This window comes from Mobula birostris, chromosome 5 (genome assembly GCF_030028105.1).
Source record: "Mobula birostris isolate sMobBir1 chromosome 5, sMobBir1.hap1, whole genome shotgun sequence".
Lineage (NCBI taxonomy): Eukaryota > Metazoa > Chordata > Chondrichthyes > Myliobatiformes > Myliobatidae > Mobula > Mobula birostris.
The window spans coordinates 83,054,685-83,078,923 of NC_092374.1; the positions used below are offsets into that span (position 1 = coordinate 83,054,685).

The following is a 24,239-nucleotide window of genomic DNA, read 5'->3' on the forward strand; positions in this document are numbered from 1 at the left end:
ATTTCTTACATCCTTCACATGCATGAGGAGTAAAAATCTTTATGTTACCTCTCCATCTAAATGTGCAATGTGCAATCATAGCAAGCTATAATCATTTATAATAAACAGAGCAGTGAATGTAACATAGAAATACACTCAAATCAATGCGAGTTCATCAGTCTGATGGCCTGGTGGAAGAAGCTGTCCCGGAGCCTGTTGGTCCTGGCTTTTATGCTGCAGTACCTTTTCCCAGATGGTAGCAGCTGGAATAAGTTGTGATTGGGGTGACTCAGGTCTCCAATGATTCTTCGGGCCCTTTTTTCACACCTGTCTTTGTAAGTGTTCTGAATCATGGGCAGTTCACAACTACAAATGCGCTGGGCTGTCCTCACCACTCTCTGTAGAATCCTGTGATTAAGGGAGGTTCAGTTCCCATACCAGGCAGTGATGCAGCCAGTCAGGATGCTCTCCATGGTACATCTGTGGGAATTTGCTAGAGTCTTTGGTGACATACTGAAGATGAACATACTGGCACCAGTGCAAGATTAAATAAATATAACACTAGTACATTGTGCAGGTTTTTCTTTTAAGCATAAACAAATTAGTTTAGATGTTTATTTAAGTGATTTAACAATATACAGCAAGTAATGGGGAAACAATGTTCTATTCGTAACATGAACAACCAGTTTTTACCTCTCCCCTAACTCTATTCGTTTGATTTAATTGCAGAGTGACATTTGGTCTTTGGGAATTACTGCAATTGAAATGGCAGAAGGCGCTCCACGTAAGTTTTTCTTTAACCAGGGTTAGGGAAAGGAGAAGATCACCATCTGCACTACCTTGAAAGCTCAGTGCTGTAGACACTAGAATGTTGAAGTGGAGAAAGAAAGAAATAATAGAAATACTAAACACAAGAGATTCTACAGATGCTGGAAATCCAGAGCAACACACACACACAAAATAGTGAAGGTATTCAGCAGGTCAGGCAGCATCTATGGAGAGGAGTAAACAGTCAACGTTTCAGCCCAAGACTCATCAGGATTAAGCATCCTGTTTTGTTTTAAGGGATACAGCGCGGAGCAAAGGCCCTTCCAGCCCACCAAGCTGCTCTGCCCAGCAGTCTGCCTGTTTAACCCTAGCCTAATGACCAAATAACCTACTAACTGGCATGTCTTTGTACTGTGGGAGGAAACCAGAGCGCCCATTGGAAACTCGGGCGCCCAGCGGAAGAACATATGAATGTCTTACAGACAGTGCCTGCCTTGAACTCTGATCCTCCAAAATGTAATTGTGTCACGCTAATGGCTATACTACCATAGTGCCCATTATTCACAGATATAGCACGGAGCAACAAGCTGCACCACCCAGCAACCCACATGTTGATGGAGAAATTCTCATCAGTTCAATCAGCATCAGCTTTCAGGTTCAGGTGGAAGGTCATTCTTCTGATCCATTAACCGCTCTTCAGATACAAGATGGCCTGTTATGTATTTTCAGTAGTGTCTGCTTTCATATTGATCTTTTGCATATTTTGCCAATGTGGCCATCTTTTGGCAAGAGTTCTTTTAAATACAGAATTAATAATGAGAATAGGGTCGTAGAGAAAGAATTTGACTCTTTGGCCTTCATAAATCAAAGTATTGAGTACAGGAGATGGAATGTTATGTTGAAGTTGTGTAAGACGTTAGTGAGACCTAATTTGGAGTACTGTGTGCAATTTTGGTCACCTTAGCTACAGGAAAGATCTGAATAAGGTTGAAAGAGTATAGAGAAAATTTACAAGGATTTTGACAAGTTTGGAAGACCTGAGTTATAAAGGAAAGACAGAATAAGTTCAGATTTTATTCCTTGGAACGTAGAAGATTGGGAGAGGAGATTTGATAGAGGTATACAAAATTATGAGGGGTATAGATAGGGTAAATGCAAGCAGGCTTTTTCCACTGGGGTCAGGTGGGACAACAACTAGAGGTCATATGTTAATGGTGAAAGGTGAAAAGTTTAAGGGGAACATGAGGGGAAACTTCTTCACTCAGAGTGGTGAGAGTGTGGAATGAGCTGCCAGCACAAGTAGTGCATGTGAACTCAATTTCAATATTTAAGAGAAGTGTGGATAGGTATGTGGATGGTAGGGGTATGGAGGGCTGTGGTTCCGTTGCAGGTTGCTGGGGCTAGGCAGTTTAAACAGTTCGACCTAGACTAAATTGTTTCTGTGCTGTACTTTTCTGTGTCTCTAATAATCCTTCTGTGATCACTTTTGAGTCACTGAGTTGGGGCTTACTGAAGGAACCAGGGAAAAATCTTTGATTAGACCAAGTTTATTTTGGAACTGCTCAGCTGAATGAAACACTTAGCCTCTCCAATTAATTTGATCTTTCACCAACTGGGTTATGACCACTCGATTAACGACTGACATGTCTCAACTTTCCACATTCCAGTGCGTTGGGATTCCTGCCTTATAGCGTTTTATATGTTAACTTCACCCTTGGCAATACAAATGGGTAAATATCATAGCTAGTTTTTACGCAAATAAAAACAAATAGAGCAAGAATTAAAATTGAAAGCAAAGAAATAAAAATGCTGGTAATTGCACTTCTGTTCCACTGTAATAGAATTTCACGGTGTATTTTCCTTCAAATTGGCAGTTTTCTCCTCTTAGAGTTATGGACTCATAGAAAAGTACAGCACAGAATCATCCCTTTCGGTCCATCTAGTCCATGCTGAACCATCAAAAATGCCTAGTCCCATCGACCTGCATTGGGACTATAGCCCTCCATACCCTTACCATCCATGTACCTATCCAAACTCCTCTTAAATGTTGAAATCGAGCTCACATGCATCACTTGTGCTGGCAGCTCATTCCACACACTCTCACCACTCCGAATGAAGAAGTTTCCCCTCATGTTCCCCTTAAAACTTTCACCTTTCACCGTTAACACATGACATCCAGTTGTAGTCTCACCCAACCTCAGTGGAGGAAGCTTACTTGCAACGTCCTGATGAGGGTCATGGCCCAAAACATCAACTGTTTACTCTTCCATAATGCTGCCTGGCCTGCTGAGTTCCTCCAGCATTTTGTTTGTGTTACTTGAAAACTTTTTCCTGTATTCCTGAACTATTCACCAATAAACCAATTATCTCATATTTTAGACACGAGAAAGCCAGCAGATGTTGCAAGTTCGGAACAACACACACAAAATTCTTTTTCTTGTTTCTGTATCCCTTGGTACCTTTGCCTGACAAAGTACATGGTGCATTAAATTTTCAGTTGATTCCTACTATCAGCAAATCTTAGGAGATGGGGTTGTGTGAAGAAGCAAGGTTATGTCCCCATGTTCTGGGATTTTTGCCAGAGGAAATGGTTTCTGTTTACCATGCCAACCTCCTTCAAACATCTTTAACATTTCAATTAAGTCATTCTTGTGGTTGACTAAATACAAGTCTTCACTCTGCAACCTGTCAACACAACTAACTCTTTGTGTTCTGGTAATCTCTTGTGGGGTTTACCATATGCATCCTCAAAGTGAAGCAGATCTCCAAGTAGAGTTACATCTGAGCTAGGACAGTAGCATGAGTTCAATGTCCATTCACAAATCTGATGGTAGAGGGGAAGAATCTCTTTCTGAATCTTTGAGTGTATGCCTTCAGGCTCCTGTACCTCCTCGGTAGTGGTAGCATTGAGAAGAGGGCATGTCCTGGGTGATGGGTGTCTGTAATGATAGATGCTGCCTTTCTGAGGCATCGCGCCTTGAAGATTACCTGGATGCTGGGGAGGCTAGTGTGCATGATGGAGCTGACTGAGTTCATAACTCCCTGCAGATTCTCAGCTTCTTTCAATCCTGTAGAGGAACCGCCCCATCATACCAGACCATGTTGCAGCCAGTTGGAATGCTCCTCATGGTATATCTGTAGAAATTTGCAAGTGTCTTTGGTGACATATCAAATCTCCTCAAACTTCTAATGAAATATAGCCCCTGTTGTGCCTTCTTTGTAACTGAATCGATCTGTTGAGCCCAGGGTAGGTCCTCAAGAGACATTGACACCCAGTTTCTACTTCTGACCCTTCTGTGAGGACTGGTATCCCCTCCTTCCACCTTTGGCTATCTCTCCATTTTCTTTCAATCCAGATGAAGAGTCATGACCCAAATTGATGACTGTCCATTTCCCCCCTCAAATGCTGCCTTACTTGCTGAGCTCACCTAGTGATTGGTGTACAGCTAAAGATTCCATCATCTGCAGTCCACTGTGTCTCTCTTTATACTTTTTTATATTATGTCAGAAAGGACCAGAGCATAGGAACATTTAAGAGTTCACCATGGGTCACTCACTGAAATAAGTTCAACCTTGGGCAAATGAAGTGCCTTTTAACTCTTATTCTTTAAGCTTGTCACCATCCTGTCAGGCAGCATCAATGGAGCAAAATGGAGAGTAGACCTAAAGTGATGGTAGGTCCCGACCTGAAACGTCGGCTTCCCACTTCTGTCTGACTTGCTGACTTCTTCAAGCATTTTGTGTATTCCTCCAGATTTCCAGCATCTGTAGTCTCTTTGTGTCCATGTTATCCTTCTGTATCACTTGAATAGGTCAATGAAATGCTAATATAACTATCACCCTTATTGTAAGTAATTGCAATGTGATGAATAATGATTATTGGTATTCTGAGAGATTTTATTAAAAAATGTAAAATATATTGTGTATATTGGGCTTTGTCCCACCAGCAAGCAAATCTTTCCCTCCCACCCACACTTTCTGCTTTCCTCTGGGATCACTCCCTACATGACTCCCTTGTTCATTCGTCCCTCCCCACTGATCTCCCTCCTGGTACTTATTCTTGCAAGTGGAACAAGTGCTACATCTGCCCCTATGCCTTCTCCCTCACTACCATTCAGGCCCCTAAACAGTCCTTCCAGATGAGGCAACACTTCACCTGTGAGTCTGATGGGGTCATTTACTGTGTTCAGTGCTCTCCTGTATGTTGGTGAGACCCGACATAGATTAGGAGAACGCTTCGCCGATCTTCTGTGCTCTTCCTCCAAAACAAGCAGGATCTTCCAGTGGCCACCCATTTTAATTTCACTTCTCATTTCCATTCCAATATGCCCATCCATGGCCTCCTCCACTGTCATGATGAGGCCACACTTGGGTTGGAGGAACAACACCTTATATTCCATCTGTGTAGCCTCCAACCTGATGGCATGAACATCGATTTCTCAAACTTCCCCCACCCCAACCCCCTTCACTATTTCTTATCCCCTTTTCCCTCTCTCATCTTAGCTTGCTCGCCCATCTCCTCCCTGTGGTGCTCCTCCTCCCTTTCTTTCTTTCATAGCCTTTTGTCTCTTTTACCAATTAACTTCCCAGCTCTTTACTTCATCCCTCCTCCACCCAATTTCACCTATCACCTGGTGTTTCTCTCACCCCTCCCCCTCCCCACCTTTTAAATCCACTCCTCAGTGTATTCCCCAGTCCTGCCAAAGGATCTTGGCCCAAAACATTGACTATACTTTTTTCCTTAGATGCTTCCTGGCCTGCTGAGTTACTCCAGCATTTTGTGTGTGTTGCTCAGATTTCTAGCATCTGCAAATTTTCTCTTGTTTGTGATTGGGCTTTGTACTACTTTTTCAGCAGAAGTTAGTCATGAGTACTTTTGCCTTAAACCGTGAAGGCTTGACAATGCAGTTCTGGATGTGTTGACCATTGGATTGAATATCTGATATTGGTGTCTGCCTTCTTGGTGCCAGGCCCCTTGCTTCTTTAGGAGCTGGGTGTCAGGTTTTTGGATCTTCAGTAACTAAGCAATTGATGGCTCTGGGGAAAAGAAATGCCAATTCCATAATAACATGGGCAGGAAAATAAGACATAGGAGAAGAATTAGGCCGTTTAACCTATTGAATTTGCTCCACCATGATTAATTTATTATCCCTCTCAACCCCATTGTCTTACGTTTTCCACATACACCTGGGATACTAAACTTCCCCCTACAGGAAACATTCTCTCCGCGTCCACTCTATTTAGACCTTTCAATATTCGACAGGTTTCAATGAGATTCACCGTTCTTTGAACCTCCAGCAAGTACAGGCCCAGAACCATCAAACGCTCCTCGTACATTATTCTCGGGATTCTACTCAGGATTCATTCTCAGGATTATACGCGTGAACCTCCTCTGAACCCTCTCCAACAGCAGCACATCCTCTCTTGGATAAGGAGCCCCAAAACTGCTTATAATACTCCAAGTACAATCTGACCATTACCTTAAATTCTCCACATACATCCTTGCTTTTTATTCTAGTCCTCTTGAAATGAATGCTAGCATTGTATTTGCCTTCCTCATCACCGATTCAAGCTGCAAAATAACCTTTACTATAGCTGTGGTGATTTCGTACTGGGATAAAGTGATGGAATGGATTAAATTACTGTTTTTACTTACAAGTACCTATACATCCCCAAGGGAAGCATTTAAGTATTCTCAAACTGCAAGAAGCAAGCCTGATGCTTAATCTGACAACTATTAAGCCAGCTGTTGTTTCCTGGTGTTGGCTATAGAAATTCCAAAGATGATTTGTGATGCAGTACTTGTGTTACTAGACCAGGGGCTTCCAACCTTTTTTTTTTATTTCATGGACTGATACCATTGAGTAAGGGGTCTATGGACCCCAGGTTGGGAACCCCAGTACAAGGCAAACCATCTAGTCCAATTCAAATGTTACTGGAATATCTGTATCATGTAATTAAAAAGATCAATGATTCAATATAGTATCAGAGAATATATACAATATACAACCTGCAATTTTATTCTTCATAGATATCCATGAAGCAGAAAAAGCCCCAAAGAATGATTGACAAAAACATCAGAATCCCAAAGCCCCACCCCCATACACACAAGCATGAGCAAAAGCAATGACCCTCCCCCTCACCGTGCCCCCACTTGCACCAGCATAAGCACCAACCTCTTCTCCCCACTATGCAATAGCAAAGCCCCCAAAGAGGCCTTGATCTAGAGTTCATCAAAAACTACAGTCCCTCAGTATGTCAGACAGGCTCTCTCCCTCACTAATGAGGGAGAGAGAGAGGTTATTCCTGCAACAACATGACAAGAGACAAGTAGCTCAGTGTTTCAATGTTACAACCTTCTGCATCCCTTCTCCAAGTCCTCTGACTCAAAGACTGACAGGCTCTCACTCACCATCAGAAAGAGAGAGGGGGTCGCTCGAGTGCAGGGACTTTTTCCTGACAGCAGCGCACACCATCTGCTGCCTCGGTTTCAGTCTCCTGCGATGCTTCAGTCAGCGACATTAGCAAGGAACCAGGTTGTCCATGGGACCGCAACTGTGGATGACAATCGCATGAGTGTGACCATGGAAGCTGTCAGACTAATGAGAATACTAAGTTAGCTTATGAGTTTATAAAACTCCATGGTCACCAGATCTGATTGCCTCTGAGTACTCTGGACTGACACAATATGTTTCATATGTTGGGCAATAAACATCAGCTTTTCAGAAGTGAATTTGCCCAAATCCTAGTTTCCCATGAGTATGAGTACCTAATGCCCTGGTCTTAAGTGACTTGATTCCCTTTGAATGGAAATAAAAATCTATTACTTTCAGTTCTGCATGTATGAATTTTAGTTGAATATTCTATTTTAGAGTCTATTTGCCTCTGAGATGACACAACTGGGATTAAGAGTTTGGCACTAAGCCCAGCTTTGTATTAATGGTCAGATACTGTATTTGGAGCCAACATGACAGGATTGGGGGGTGGGGAGAAGAGGAGGAAGTTGTTGCTTCTTGAGATATGAAATTGCTAGTCTGTAATTCTTCCTCCTCTAATAATCAAAATCAGTTTTAATTACACCGGCATGTGTCATGAAATTTGTTAACTTTGCAGCGGCAGTATAATGCAATATATAATAGGAAAAAATTGAATATATATAGTTAAGTAAGTAGTGCAAAAAGTAAAAATTTTTAAAAAGTAGTGAGGTAGTGTTCATGGGTTCAGTGTCCATTCAGAAATTGGATGGCAGAGGGGAAGAAACTGTTCCTGAATGGTTGAGAGTGTGCCTTCAGGCTCCTGTACTTCCTTCCTGATGGTAACAATGAGAAGAGGGCATGACCTGGGTGATGGGAGTCCTTAATGATGGATGTCGCTTTTTTGAGGCACCACTCCTTGAAAATGTTCTGGATACTACAGATGCTCGTGCCCATGATGGAGCTGATTAAGTTTACATTTCTCTGCAGCTTAATACGATCCTGTGCATTATCTCTCTCCTCCACCCCCCCCATACCAGACAGTGATGCAGCCAGTTAGAATGCTCTCCACAGTACATCTGTAGAAATTTTTGAGTGTCTTTGGTGACATACCAAATCTCCTCAAACTCCCAATGAAATAAAGATGCTGTCATGCTGCCTTTGTAGCTGTTCGATATGTTGGTTCCAAGATGGATCCTCTGAAATATTGACACTTGAAATTATTCACTCTTTCAACTTTGGATCCTGGTACGTTTGGAGCTAAAAGTAATGGGGGGGGGAATGTGGGAGAAGAGGAGGAAGTTGTTACTTTTTGAGACATGAGGCTGTTTGCCTTTCACCCAAGTCTGTAATTCTTCCTCCTACCAACTCTTTTGGGTGGGGAAACCAGCAGAAAACATACGAGTGCATTCATTGCTAAGCTGTTCGTTTATAAAGGTTGAATCGGTGGTGAGGAAGACGAATGCAATGTTGGCATTCCATTCAAGAGGACTAGAATATATAAGGGTGTAATGTTAAGGCTTTATAAAGCACTGGTGAGGCCTCACTAGAGTATTGTGAGCAGTTTTGGGCCCCTTATCTAAGAAAGGATGTGATTGGAGAGGGTTCAGAGGAGGGTCACAAGAATGATTCTGGTAATGAAAAGGTTATCATATGAGCAGCGATTGAAGGCTGCTGGAATTGTACTTGCTGAAATTTAGAAGAATGAGGGAGGGGGTGAAATGTTGAACAGCCCAGATAAAGTGGACGGGAAAAGGAAGTTTCCTTTGGTGGGGGAGTCTCGGACCAGAGGGCACAGACCCAAAATAAAGGGGCATCCATTTAGAACAGTGATGAAGAATTTCTTCAGCCGGGGCGGTGAATACGTGGAATTCGTTGCCACAGGCGGCTGTGGAGCCCAGGTTACTGGGTGCAGTTAAGGTGGAGATTGATGGATTCTTGATTAGTCAGGACACGAAAGATTATGGGAAGAAGGCAGGAGAATGGGGTTGAGAGGAAAATGGATCATGATGAAATGGCGGAGCAGACTCAATGGGCCGGGTGGGCTTATTCTGTTCCTGTGTCTTATGATTTGCAGTCTTCAGGCCTTGCCCTTTACCAGCCCGTGTCTGCATTTGCTGGGCTTATCTAACTGATTGTCCAAGTGCAGTAAAACAAACTTGGGAAAAATAAAGTCTGTTAAAGTTTTGAAGTTTCTACACATGCATGATTAGAACAAAAGGTACAAAATTTCACAAGATCTCTAACCAGTTTAACGTGGGAAATTGGTGGAATTGTTTATTGCTATTTTAGGCAAAGCAATATTATTTATACAACTAATTTTCTTTCTGTTTTGCTTCAGCTCTATGTGACATGCATCCAATGCGGGCCTTATTCCTTATTCCAAGAAATCCCCCTCCAAGATTAAAATCGAAGAAATGGTGAGTGATGCCGTGGTGTGGTGATTGGGAATGAAATGCCCTGTGTGCTTTTTAGTTAGAAAATATGTTAGTCTTTCTCTATTTGAGAGATGGAGGTACCTGGGTGTGTTCAACAAGGTGCAAAAGAATAGAAAGGAACATAAAGGGAATCAAATAGTGATAGCAAGGTCTCTACTGTGTCTCTATTAGTAGCTGGTGAAGTGCACCACTGTGCACCAGAGCACGTAGATTGTTAGATAAAAGGTAGACTGATAGGTGATAAGTGAATTCTCTAGCAAAGTTACAAATGCCCCTTTTAAAAAAGGGGGTAGGGGAAGAAATTTAAATGAAAAATTTAGAGGCCTACAGAGGTGTTGTGTGAAGGTTTTTCTGGCTGCTTGCTGTGCAGAACCTACTCTCTCCTTGGCATTTTGGGGGCTGCAATAAAAAAAACCATCTGGACTGTCTCAGAGGCTGCTGAGTGAGCTTCCAGATGGCTATAGATCAAGAGGTGTGACCCGTGGACCAATGCTGCTGGGACACAAGCCAGGGCCTGATCAACCCTAGCTGGGTCACCTGGGCTTAGAGTGTCTGATGTTGAAAGAGCTGAATCACCTGATGATCCCAGGTTACATCACTGGTGAGGTGTCTCAGCAATTCCTAGGATGTGTCTCTGCATCATCATTAGAGCAAGGAATTTCAACAAGAAAGAAATGTAGCTTACTGGCAACGAGAGCCATTTTATTGAAGTGGAAGGAGTCTAATCCACCCACGGTCTTTTATTGGCTTTCTTCCATCATGTCCTGTTAAGTTTAGAGAAAATAAGAAGTTGGACATTCGATACATCCTTTAAATTTGAACAAATATGGCGACCTTTTATCCACTATTTTCATTTAATTTGATTTATTACTCTTTTAAGTTTTTTTTTCGAGGTTTTAGATTTGATCAGAATGTTTTTCTCTCCTCTTTTTTTTTGGTTGTATCCTCAAAATGGACTGCCCAGTCCCTTTTTTTGTTTTGTTTGTTCTGTTTTTTTATAGTGTAGTTTTTTTTTTTTCTCTTTATTTAAAACCCGGACCCGGCTGGTGGCGTCATGGCATCAGTGCCGGACTTCAGGACAAAAGGTCCCGAGTTCGAATCCAGCCGGCTCCCTGGCACACTTGCCATCTGTGCTGGGTTACGAGCTGGTGATCTCTTTGGAAACGCACCCGGCAGAAAGCAATGGCAAACCACTGCTGTAACTTGCCTCGTACGTGGTTCCCCACTACGTCAGAGAGGCATGGAGGGAAATCATCCACTAACCAGAGAAACTCCGGATGTGACGTACCTTTCCTTTCCATTTAAAACCCAATGTGTTTTTTTTTCCTTTCTCCTTTTAACTGGTAAGAGGAGAATTGTTATTTTCTTTTTGTTTTATTATATATTTTATACTAGTTTAACAATATCAATGATTTTGACAGTGTCTGTTTTAATCTTGGTTACTGATATATATATTTGAACTAATTCTCCTCTTGATTATATCTATGTTTTTTTTTAAATCAATAAAAAGATTAATAAATAAAGAAAGAAAGAAATGTAGCCAGATCTGGCCACTCTGCATCCACTTGGGAATTTGGGATGCTCTAGTTAATGATGAAACACTTAAAGCGATGGCTTGCCCAAACAGAGCCTATGGTTTACTTATTCTAGTCAGTAAATAGTTTTACAATGTACTTATAAAGTTCAAAGTACATCTATTATCAATGTATGTATACATTCATCCCCTTACATTGTTATAAAGAAGTACCGCACTGAAATAGGCCCTTTGGCCCATCTAGTCTTTGCAGAGCCATTTAAACTGCCTACTCCCATCGACCTGTACTGGGACCATAGCCCTTCATACCCCAACCAGCCATGTACCTACCCAAACTTCTAAATGTTGAAATTGAGCTTGCATGTACCACTTGAGCTGGCAGCTTGTTCCACACTCTCACCACTCTGAGTGAAGAAGTTTCCCCTTATGTTCCCTTTAACATTTCACCTTTCACCCTTAACGTGTGACCTGAAACAGGCAGCCACAAAACAAAGAAACCCGAAAGAACCGATTTAAAAAAGGACTGTCAAACACCCAATATGCAAAAAAAATAAAATCATGCAAACAATAAAAGTAAGCAAATAACATTCAGAGTGTCGAGGGACCACAATCATGAAGCCAGGGCAGGCCCCAGACCCTCAGTTCAGTGCAGAGCCGAGTAACTGTCGCAGAACACTTGAGTAGAACCGGGCCAACCCTAGCCTCTGGTCACACGGCACCCTGCCTTTTAATTTGGTCCAGGTAGACTGAAAAGTCAGTTAAGAAGTGAACCAATTTTGCTCGTTCTCCACAATGGTCATCTTCATGTCACTGAGGCTATGAAGACTGCTCCGTGCCCGCTAATTTGATGAACTGATAAGAGAGGCTTTGGGGTTCAGATCTGAGGACTCATTTTTAGTTCGAAATGCTGTTGTTCACTTCAATTGTTTGCATGATTTGTGAGTTTTTGTTCTTTCTCTTTCACATCAGATGTTGGTCTTTTATTTTTTATCTTTTTCTTTAAATTAGGTTCTTTCAGGTTTCTTGCTTTATGGCTACCTGTGAGCAATCAAATCTCAAGGCAATATAATTTATACATTCTTGGATAATAAATGTACTTGAACCTTGAAAATTTGACATTCAGATCATGCCCAGAAAAAGGAGATTGCCTTTAGATTTCCCATTTCAGCATCTGATCTGGTTATCAACATCAAAAGAGCTTGTCTGGTGCAGGGAATCCAGACAAAAGTTCTTTTTTTGCCCTAAAATTTGAAGATTTAAGTCCTCTAGGGGCTCATCTTTAAATAAAATGATCCAGGTGGGATCCAGTTTTCTAGATCTCCAGCCGTAGTGAAAATCTGAGCTTATTGTATTAAGTAAAATATTATTTTTTTAAAAATTCAAGATTATAGTGAATGATGCACTAAAATGTTTTTGGTTGAGGCACTTTTCCCGGTGCAGTTTATTAAAACTTTTCAACACCTTCAAAATAGAATCATAGAAAAGTGCAGCACAGAAACAGGCCCGTCGGACCATCCAGTACATGCTGAACCATTTAAACTGCTTACACCCATCGACCTGCACAAGGACCATAGACCTCCATACCCTACCATCCATGTACCTATCCAAACTTCTCCAGGGTAGACCTCCATACCCTACCATCCATGTACCTATCCAAACTTCTTGAAATCGAGCTTGCACGTTTGCACAGTTGTGTTGGCAGCTCGTTCCACAGCTCGATCCTCTGAATGAAGAAGTTTCCCCTCATGTTCTCTTTAACCCATGATCTCTGGTTGTAGTCCCATGCAATCTCAGTGGCAAAAGCCTGCTGGCATTTACCCTATCTATACCCCTCATAATTTTGTATACCCCTGTCAAATCTCCTCTCAGTCTTCAACATTCCATAGAATAGTCTAAACCTGTTCAAGCTTTCCTTATATGATGTGATTGGGAGCTGAATATCCCAGGATACACAGTGTACAGGAAGGATAGGAAGGTAAGTAAAGGGGGTGGCGTGGCCCTGATGGTAAGTAACGATATCAAATCAATAGAAAGAAGGGACATAGGATCAGAAGAGGTAGAATCCTCATGGGTAGAATTAAGAAATGGCAAGGGTAAAAAGACACTAATAGCAGTTATATACAGGCCTCCAAACAGCAGCTGGGATGTGGACTACAAGTTGCAGCTGGAAATAGAAAAAGCGTGTCAGAAGGACAATGTCAAGATAATTATGGAGGATTTTAATATGAAGGTGGATTGGGAAAGTCGGGAAGGTAATGGATCTCAGGAGAGGGAGTTTGTAGAATGCCTACAGGATGGCTTTTTGGAGCAACTTGTCCAGAAGCCCACCAGGGGACCGGCTGTTTTGGATTGGGTGCTGTGTAACGAACCTGAGGTGATTAGGGAGCTGGAGGTAAAGGAACCTCTTGGAAGTAGTGATCATAATATGATTGAGTTCAGTTTCAAATTTGAAAAGGAGAAGCTGGTATCAGGTGTATCGATACTTCAGTGGAACAGGGGAAATTACAGTGGTATGAGAGAGGAACTGGCCCAAGTCAATTGGAAAAGTAAACTAAATGGAGGGACGGCAGAGCAGAATTGGATGAAATTCCTACAAGAAATAAGGAAAATGCAGGAAAAATATATTCCAAGAAAAAAGAAAATCATGAATGGAAAAATGGCACAAATGTGGCTAACGAGAGAGGTTAAGGCAAAAATAAAAGCAAAAGAAACGGCGTACAAGGAAGCAAAAATTAGTGGGAAAAATAAGGACTGGAAGACCTTTAAAAACTTACAGAAAGAAACTAAGAAAGTCATTAGGAAAGAAAAGATGAATTATGAAAGGAAGTTGGCAATTAACATAAAAAAGGATACCCTAAAGAGTTTTTTTAAATATATGAAGAGTAAAAGAGTGACAAGGGTAGATACGGGACCGATTGAAAATGATGCTGGAGTAATTATAATGGATAACAAAGAGATGGCGGAGGAACTGAATGAGTATTTTACATCAGTCTTCACAGTGGAAGACATGAGCAATATACCTGATAGCCAGAGGTATGAGGGAATAGAATTAGGTACAGTCAAGATAACTAGAGAGAAAGTGCTTGGGAAGCTAAGTGGACTAAGAATAGATAAGTCTCCCGGCCCGGATGAGGTGCACCCAAGGGTTCTAAAGGAGATGGCTTTGGAGATTGTGGAAGCATTGGAAATGATCTTCCAGGAATCAATAGACTGTGGCATGGTTCCGGAGGACTGGAAGTCGCAGATGTAGTTCCGCTATTTAAGAAAGGAAGGAGGCAGCAAAAAGAAAATTACAGACCTATTAGTCTGACATCGGTGGTTGGAAAGATATTGGAGTCAATCCTCAAGGACGAGGTTATGAAATACCTCGAGGTGCATGACAAGATAGGCTGAAACCAGCATGGTTTCATGAAGGGAAGATCCTGCCTTACCAACTTATTGGAATTTTTTGAGGTAATCTCGAATAAGATTGACAAGGGAGAGGCTGTGGATGTTATGTATTTGGAATTTCAAAAGACCTTCGATAAAGTGCCGCATATGAGGCTGCTTAATAAGATGAGAGCCCATGGAATTATAGGAAAGATATTGAAATGGTTGGAGCATTGGCTGACAGGCAGAAAGCAAAGGGTGGGAATAAAAGGATCCTATTCTGATTGGTTGCCGGTTACTAGTGGTGTTCCGCAGGGGTTGGTGTTTGGGCCGCTTCTTTTTACGATGTATATCGATGATTTGGATTATGGATTAAATGGTTTTGTGGCCAAGTTTGCGGATGACATCAAGATCGGAGGAGGAGCAGGAAATGTTGAAGAAACGGAAAGGTTGCAGAGAGACTTAGTCAGTTTAGGAGAGTAGGCAAAGAAATAGCAGATGAGATACAACGTTGACAAATGTACGATTGTACATTTCGGAAGAAGAAATAATCGGGCAGATTATTATTTAGATGGGGAGAAAATTCAAAAATCGGAAGTGCAAAGGGACTTGGGGGTCCTCGTGCAGGATACCCTAAAGGTTAACCACCAAATTGGATTGGCGGTAAGGAAAGCGAATGCTATGTTGGCATTCATTTCAAGAGGAATAATGTATAAGAGTAAGGAGGTGTTGATGAGGCTCTATGGGGCATTACTGAGACCTCATTTGGAATACTGTGTGCAGTTTTGGGCCCCCTATCCTAGAAAGGATATACTGATGTTGGAGAGAGTTCAGAGAAGATTTACAAGGATGATTCCTGGAATGCAGGGACTAACATATGAGGAGCATCTGTCGGCTCTTGGATTGTATTCATTAGAGTATAGAAGAAAGAGAGGGGATCTCATAGAAATGTTGCGAATGTTGAAAGGGTTGGACAGAGTAGATGTGGAAAGGTTGTTTCCCTTGGTGGGTGAGTCCAGGACAAGAGGCCATAGTCTTAGAATTAGAGGGTACCCAGTTAAAACAGAGATGAGGAGAAATTTTTTTAGCCGGAGGGTCGTGGATTTGTGGAATTCGTTGCCACATACAGCCGTGGAGGCCCGATCATTGAGGGTGTTTAAGGAGGAGATTGACAGGTATCTAATTAGTCAGGGTATCAAGGGATATGGGGAAAAAGCCAGAAATTGGAACTAGATGGGTGAATAGTTTAGCTCATGGGGGAGCTGCGGAGCAAACTCGATGGGCCGAATGGCCTACTTCTGCTCCTTTGTCTTGTGATCTTGTGAACTCAGGTCTTCCAGGCCTGGCAACATCCTTGTAAGTTTTCTCTGTACTCTTTCAACCCTATTTTCATCTTTCCTGTAGGACCTGAGTTGTAAGGAACTCAGGAACCTCCTGTAGGTCAGTGACCAAACTGCTCACAATACTCCAAATTAGACATCACCAATTTCTTATACAACTTTAACATAACGTCCCATTTCCTGTACTCAGTACTTTGATTTATGAAGGCCAATGTACCAAAACCTTTCTTTATTACTCTACCTACCTATGACATCACTTTCAATGAATTATGGACCTGCATTCACAGATGATTATGAGCAATGTAAATCTCAGGATATAAAACTAGTCATGGGAGATTTTAACGCCAAAGTTGGACAGGAAAGGGTTGATAACATAATAGGACTCTTTGGATTAGGGGAGAAAAATGAAAATGGAGAAAGGTTTACTGATTGGTGTGTCAGAAACAACCAAGTGATCACCAATACTTGGTATAAAAACAATCCACGTAGATTGTGTGCTTGGATTAGCCCTGGAGATAGAACAAGGAATCAAATAGATTTCACTACCATCAATGAATGCTTTAGAAATAATGTCACAAATTCTAAAGCCTGCCCAGGAGCAGACTGTGGTTCAGATCACCATCCAGTAATAGCTACCATTAAAACAAAATTAAAGAAACTGAAACGTGGAAAAAAGAGAAAGAAGTATATGTTGGGAGAACTTAAAAATGGTAGCATACTTAAGCAACAATTCAAAACAGCTGTAGAAGAACATCTCAACGAAAACATAACAACACCTATTTGGGACAGATTTAAATATGCTATACAGCAATCAGCAGAGGAGATAATCCCAGTACAAGAAATCCAGCACACCAACAAGGGGTGAGTAACGCAAGATATTCTAGATCTGATGGAACAAAGAAGGTTAATGAAGAATGATGAAGTGCAATACAGAGAGCTAGACAGACAGACAGACCAGACAATTGTGCAATATTGCAAAGGAAGAATGGCTGAATGAAGTAAAAGGCCATATTAACAACAGCAAAGAAAAGCACAAGAAAATTAAGGAAATTACTGGAATTAAGAAAACCTCCTCAACAGGATGCATAAAATCAGCAGACGGATCCATACTAACAGATCCAGGTAAAGTATGTGAGAGGTGGATTCAGTATATAGAGCAGCTGTTTGAGGATGATAGAGGGGAACCCCCAGATATTAAACACCCTAATTCTGACCCACCTATTACCAAAGGAGAAATAACTAAAGCATTGAAAAGCATGAAACATGGCAAAGCCACTGGACCTGATGAAATTTCAGTGGAAATGATACAAGCCTTAGAAGATCTGGGCATAGATATTCTTTTTGAACTGTTTAATGGCATATATGAGCCTGGTGTATTGCCTGACGATCTCTTGAAATCAGTATTTATAACTCTGCCAAAAATTCCTGGAACTATTGACTATGAAAATTATAGAACAATCAGTATTATGAGTCACATTATAAAGATTTTGTTGAGAATTGTTCTGAGTCGAATTAAAAACAAGTTAAGACCAGAAACTTCTGAACTAACAATATGGGTTTATTGAGGATAGAGGAACTAGGAACACAATTTTCATACTACGAATGCTTTCAGAAAGGGCAATTGAATATCAAAATGATGTCTTTTTATGTTTTATTGATTTCACTAAAGCATTCAACAAAGTGCAACATGAAAAATTAGTTCAAGTTGTCACTAAACTAAACATTGACAGAAGGGACCAACAACTGCTCCAAAATTTATATTGGAATCAAATGGCGGCGGAAAAAATTGATGATAATATAAGCAGTTGGACTAAAGTTCAAAGAGGAGTTAGACGGGATGCGTTGCCTCACCGGAATTGTTCAATATCTATAGTGAAATAATTCTCAGAGAAATAGAAGACCTAGATGGGATAAAAATTGGAGGTGTTAACATCAATAATATAAGATATGCAGGCGATACCACCCTACTAGCAAGTGCTGCAGAAGACCTACAAATTCTCCTAGACAAAGCAGTACAAACAAGTGCAGATTTTGGTCTAACTGTCAACTGTTTAAAAAAAACCAAGTGTATGGTAATATCAAAACAGCAGGATACTCCCAACTGCCAATTGTACATCGGTAACCAAGAGATTGAACAAAAGACCAGCTTTAATTACCTTGGTAGCTTTATATCACAAGATGCTAGAAGTAAAGTAGAAATAAAAAGAAGAATTGCCATTGCCAAAACCAACTTCCAAAAAATGAAACCCATTTTTTACCAACGGACACATTTCTACGACAACAAGGCTTAGGTTACTAAAATGTTACATCTGGTCAATCTTGCTGTATGCTTCTGAAACATGGACTATAACACCAGAACTCCAAAGAAACTTAGAAGCAACAGAAATGTGGTTTCTTAGAAGAATGCTGAAAATATCATCTAGAGATAGGGTGACTAATGAGACAGTACTCCAACGTGCCCATACAAAAAGATCTTTAATGAGAACATTAAATGAGTGGAAACTTGAATTCCTGGGCCATGTCATCAGAAAGGGAGAAATAGAATGCCTTACATTACAAGGCCGTATGCCTGGGAAACATGGAAGAGGACGACAAAGAAGAAAATATATGGACACTGTGAAAGAACTAATAAATCTAAGTGTGCGAGATATCATTGACGCTGCATGGGATCGTTCGATGTGGAAAGCCATGATCGCCCAAGCAAGGCACTTGAAGAAGATTCGCAGATCCTTTTGTTCTACAGCACTCCTCAATGCACTACTGTTCATTGTGTACGACCTACTCTGCTTGGTCCTACTGAAGTGCAACACCTCACACTTGTTTGTATTAAATTTTATCTCCCATTTTTCAGCCCATTTTTCCAGCTGGTCCAGATATAAGAGGTCTCATTAGACAGCATTTAAATTTCCAAATTACATAGATCAGGAAAGAATCTGACTTTGAGCCCAAAGTAGTTTCATGCTCAAGGGTATGGGATTATTTTTGGAGGAATGGTTCTGCATATGTTGTCCTACCTCCCAAGCTGATGTTTGGGTACTGCAGCACATTGTACACTTAGCAAGAAGTCATTGGCAGATGCTGCAGGAAAGGCTGCCTCTGGGGAGGTGGTGTGATTTTTAAACACCACCGTCACGGAAGAGTCTGTCATCAGAAATGGGAGGCAGTCTTGCCTGAAAAATGCCAAGAACTGTTCAGAACACAGTGAATTTATGATTTCAGTTACAGTGTGTGGCTCACAAAGCATGAAACTCGTCCTGCCTGCCCATTTAGACAAACCCTCCTTTTCTACGTTTCTTACCAGAATGTGCTGAATTCCAAAGTTGTGCCTTAAAGAAAAACTGTTTCCAACTCTAAGTGGCATGAGCATCTCTCCCTAGTCTCTAACCGTGAAGGTCGAGATGGGCACAAATTCAACTGAGCATCATGGTGCAAACAAACATGCGAGAAAATTCTCAGAAGCGTGGTTTTCCGCAAACAATTCTGTAAACAAACATGTAGACCCCAATCCTGTTTATGAGCCAATGCGGGCAAAATTCCAGACCACAACGCATGAAGTTCACCACACAACCAATCACCAGCAAGATTTCCTCCTTACATCACAATTAAGTTTCGGAAGTGGTGTCAAATCAGCTGATTGAGAAGTATATAAAGGCCAAGCATTCAAAGGACACACCACATTCAATACCGTACTGACAATGTCTCCTCATATAGTGATGAAACATTTGCAAGTAAATTGCCAAGATTGGAAAACAAGTTAACCCAACCATCAACCACCTGAGCCACACATCTTCCATTTTGTTTCTAACTCGTTAAATGTAAATTGGACCTGTGTTAATTTAGCAAATATCTTAATGTTAAACAGTAGAAACTAACTTTGTAACAAAGCGGATTTGTTTATCACCTGCTCGCTTCTAGCCATCTGTTGACCAGCATGGTTATGTGATCAAAGTATGCTCCCATTCAGCATGTGCCATCTAGCATCTGCAAAACATTACAATTCTTTTGCTCAGTCCCTTGCCTTATCCAGGAGTATAATGGCCTTGAATTTATTTATTGATGTGGAGATACAGCACGGTAACCGGCCCTTCCACACTGACCAGTAACATCATGTGACCAAAGTTCAAAGTACACTTATTATCAAAGTATGTATACAGTGTACAACCCTGAGATTCGACTTCTCCAGATAGCCATGAAACAAACAAAACCATGAAACCCATCCAAAAAAAAGCATCAAACCCCCCCCCCACAGATATGCAAATTAAACAAATTGCACAACGGCAACAAGACCGCAACCCACCCACGTGCAAAAACAAATCATGCGAACAGCAACAACAACATCACCCCCCACCCCCCGTGTGCAGAAAAATAAACAAATTGCACAAATGGCAACAAGAAAGAACGAGGGAAAACACAGAATATAAAATAACAAAATCGAAAGGGCCCAATGGAACTACAGTCCAATCTGCAAACCACAGATTCAGAACTTCAGTACCATCCTTTGACAGCATTGAGGGCGAGAGAGATCATTTGAATGCAAGGGCCTTCCCTCAGAAGCAGTGAGCAAAGGGGAGAGAGGGACAGTCACATGCAGACACGTTTCTCCAGCAGCAGCAAGCGAGAGGCTAGTAGACAGTGCCGAACACTCGTTTGCCTTCCACACTTGCCTTGATGTTTCAATCTTCCTCAACACTTTAATCAGTGAGAAATGGAGTTTATCATGGGCTCACACCCCACCTCTAAGCTTCTTGGAGAAACACACTATTAAACTCTAGACAACAGGAATTCTGCAGATGCTGGACATTCAAGCAACACACATCAAAGTTGCTGATGAACGCAGCAGGCCAGACAGCATCTGTAGGAAGAGGTGCAGTCGATGTTTCAGGCGGAGACCCTTCGTCAGGACTAACCTCTAGACCACAGGCTCCAACAGTATCAGAACCACATTTAAAAGAAAAAGAAAACATAAAGAAGTGAAAGAAACAGTTTTGTGGTCTATCTTGGAATATGTCACCTGAGGCAGCATTGTTCACTGGCACCTTCTTGACCAGAATTAACCAGCTAACTTGTACATCTTTGGAATGAGGGAGGAAAATTCTCTACTGGGTTGCTAGCATTAGTTCAGGGAAGTAAGGACTGATCACCCCGAGGACCTGGAATCAGCATTACTGAAAAGCCTCAAAGTTGAGGATCCTTCCTCATCAGCCTCCCCTGTGTCCTTGAGGCTAGAGCGTAATTTAGGTGTATGAATCAGATGTTGTTAGGAATTTTTATGCTGGATCATTGTCAACTAGTTAAGACCTCAACCAATGTATATGTACAGATTGCAAATTCGCCATGCATTTGCCATAATCCATAAACCAATTCTAATGAACGGCAATCTCCTTTAAATATTCTGTGGTTTTCTCCAAAGATGTATATCCAGCATTTTCTATTTGTGTTCTGTATAACATGATTTTTTTTTTGGTAGGTCAAGGAAGTTTATAGAGTTTATTGAGAACTGCCTGATAAAAAATTATACTCAGAGACCGTCTACAGATCAGCTGCTAAAGCACAGTTTCATCCGAGACCAGCCGACTGAGAGGCAGGTACGCATCCAATTGAAGGACCACATTGATCGGACCCGGAAGAAGCGTGGTGAGAAAGGTAATGATGAGCTCGTCAGCCAGCTACTTCTGACTGCTTCATTAAGTGTGATGAAAATAACTGTTGGCCAAAGAATAATTGCAAAGAAATAGTGACATGTTGTGTCTTGAACAGAGGAGACAGAATACGAGTACAGTGGCAGTGAGGAGGAAGAGGACAATGTTGGTGAAGAAGGGGAACCTAGGTGAGTTGTTTCTGAATATAAACCAGGGGCAGAAAGTACCCTTGGTGCTTGGTTTTCTTTTACTTATTCCTACTTTTTTTTGTAATTTATTTTTTATTGAAGTTCAAAATCAAACAAAACTTTCCATAAGATGTATTTTAGATACTGTACATATATATCACATAGTCATGTTTGTCACAAATCTCCACATTGGAGAGGGTTCATAAGAGGTTCACGAAAATGATTCCCGGATTGAAAGACTTATCGTATGCAGTGTTTGATGGCTCTGGGCCTGTATTCACTGGAATTCAGAAGAACGAGGGGTGACCTCATTGAACTTATCAAATATTGAAAGACTGCGATAGAGTGGATGTGTGGAGAAGATGTTTCCTATGGTGGCAGAGTCTAAGACCAGAGGACACAGCCTCAGAATAGAGGAGTGTCCTTTTGAAACGGAGATGAGGAATTTCTTTAGCTGGAGAGTGGTGGCTTTGTGGAATTCATTGCCGCAGATGGCTGTGGAGGACAAGTCATTGGATATATTTAAGGCAGAAGTTGATAGATTCTTGATTAGTCAGGACATGAAAGGATACTGGGAGAAGGCAGGAGATTGGGGCTGAGAGGGTAATTGCATCAGCCATGGTGAAATGATGGAGCAGACTCGATGGGGCAAATGGTCTAAATTCTGCACCCATATCTATGTGAACTTTGTGCTTCACAGAGAGTAAGTTTAGTCCGAAGTAATAGCATGTGCAATGTTTAATACAATAGTCATGCCCAAAGTGTACCACAATTAAGAGGGAAGTAAATGTTTTGGGCCTGAGGAGGATTTGAATCAGTTGCCTATTTCCATGTCATACAAAGGATGGAAGTTGTGCTTATTAGAGTCCGAAACACAAGAGATTCTGCAGTTGCTGGAAATCCGGTGTAAAACACACAAAATGCTGTAGTTTGACTTTTGTGTTTGCATGTATAAGAGGTATGCAGGCACTTTATGTTGCCTATGGTTCTCTGGGTTGCATCCAGTTCTAAAGCTGAAGCTCCATAGACTGGATTTCTAAATCCATTCACATGCACACAGTGAAGGAGAGTTGAGTTTCAGGCAATGTACTTGTTTCAGATGAAGTGTTAAGCAATGTTGCATTTGTCCTCAGATGGATGTAAAATATTCTAGAGGAGCTCTGCAGGCCAGTTAGCATCTATGGGAGAGAAATAAGAGCTGGTATTTCAGGACTAATGAAGAGTCTCAAAGTTCAAAATAAATTTGTTATCAAAGTAAACGTGTCACCATATACAACCCTGAGGTTCATTTTCTTGTGGGCATACTCATTAAATCTATAGAATGATAACTATGACAGAATCAATGAAAGACTGCCCAACCAGGGTATTCAACCAGAGTGCAGAAGATGACAAATTGTGCAAATAGAAAAAGAAGGATAATAATAGGCGATAAATAGCAAGAACATGAGATGAAGAACTTTGAAAGTAGTCCATTAGTTGTAGGAACATTTCAGCAATGGGGCAAGTGAGGTTGAGCGAATTTATCCCTTTTTGTTCAAGAACCTTACGTTTGAGGGATAGTAACTGTTCCTGAACCTGGTGGTGTGAGTCCTGAGGCTCCTGTACCATCTTCCTAGTGGCAACAGAGAGAAGAGAGCATGTCATGGGCCGAAACGTCAAATCTTTATTCCTTTCCATAGATGTTGCCTTTCCTGCTGAGTTCCTCCAGCATTGTATGTTACTCTGGTTAGAGTCCTGTTGGGAAATAGCATGTGACAATTTGTCTACCTAGCGTCAGTGGTCGCATAACTAAGACTTGTGATCTGCACCAGCCATCCACCATCCACCACCTGCTCCCATGGCTTCACGTGACCCTGATTGGGAGGGCTAAGCAGGTGCTACACCTTGCTCAAGGGTGACCTGCAGGCTAGCAGAGGGAAGGAGTGCCTTGCACCTCCTTTGGTAGAGACGTAACTCCACCCATGCTTCTGTCTTTTCCCAAAGCTTTTTCTTTGGATAAATGAGATGATGGTAGATTAACTACCCAGAGCAAGCCCAGACTGCAGTGTTACACAACGTAAATGGTCCTCGTGCAACACTACGGCCAAATGCCGGTATGTGTAGTATATATGAAGAGGAAAGATTAGCAGGACAAGATGCGGGAGGGCAAGAGCAAACAAAGAGCTGATTGACTGTCTCCTATGCAATATGTTTCATAATATTTTGCCCCCTTTCTTCCCCTCTTGCCTGCCCGGCAGCTCCATTGTAAATTTGCCAGGTGAGTCCACTCTCCGGCGAGACTTCCTCCGCCTGCAGCAGGAGAACAAGGAGCGGTCAGAAGCCGTGAAGCGTCAGCAGCAGCAGCAGCAGATTGTGCTGCCTCGCCGGGACCTGGAGGAGCGCAGACGGCAGCTCCTCTCCGAGCGGCAGAAACGCATAGAAGAGCAGAAAGAGCAGCGGCGCCGGTTGGAAGAGGTAAAAGAAACACCCTTGGGAACATAAACAACAGGAATTCTGCAGATGCTGGAAATT

The 24,239-nt window shown here is 41.7% G+C and overlaps 1 protein-coding gene across 1 annotated transcript in view; it reads left to right on the forward strand.

Annotated features, from left to right (window-relative positions):
- LOC140197807 (misshapen-like kinase 1) overlaps positions 1-24,239 on the forward strand; it is a 352,270-nt gene that overhangs the window by 220,147 nt on the left and 107,884 nt on the right. The window contains exons 8-12 of the mRNA XM_072258270.1: positions 709-763; positions 9,562-9,640; positions 21,369-21,544; positions 21,659-21,728; positions 23,966-24,182. Of these exons, the coding sequence (XP_072114371.1) occupies positions 709-763; positions 9,562-9,640; positions 21,369-21,544; positions 21,659-21,728; positions 23,966-24,182 (597 nt within the window). The remainder of the gene's footprint in view (positions 1-708; positions 764-9,561; positions 9,641-21,368; positions 21,545-21,658; positions 21,729-23,965; positions 24,183-24,239) is intronic.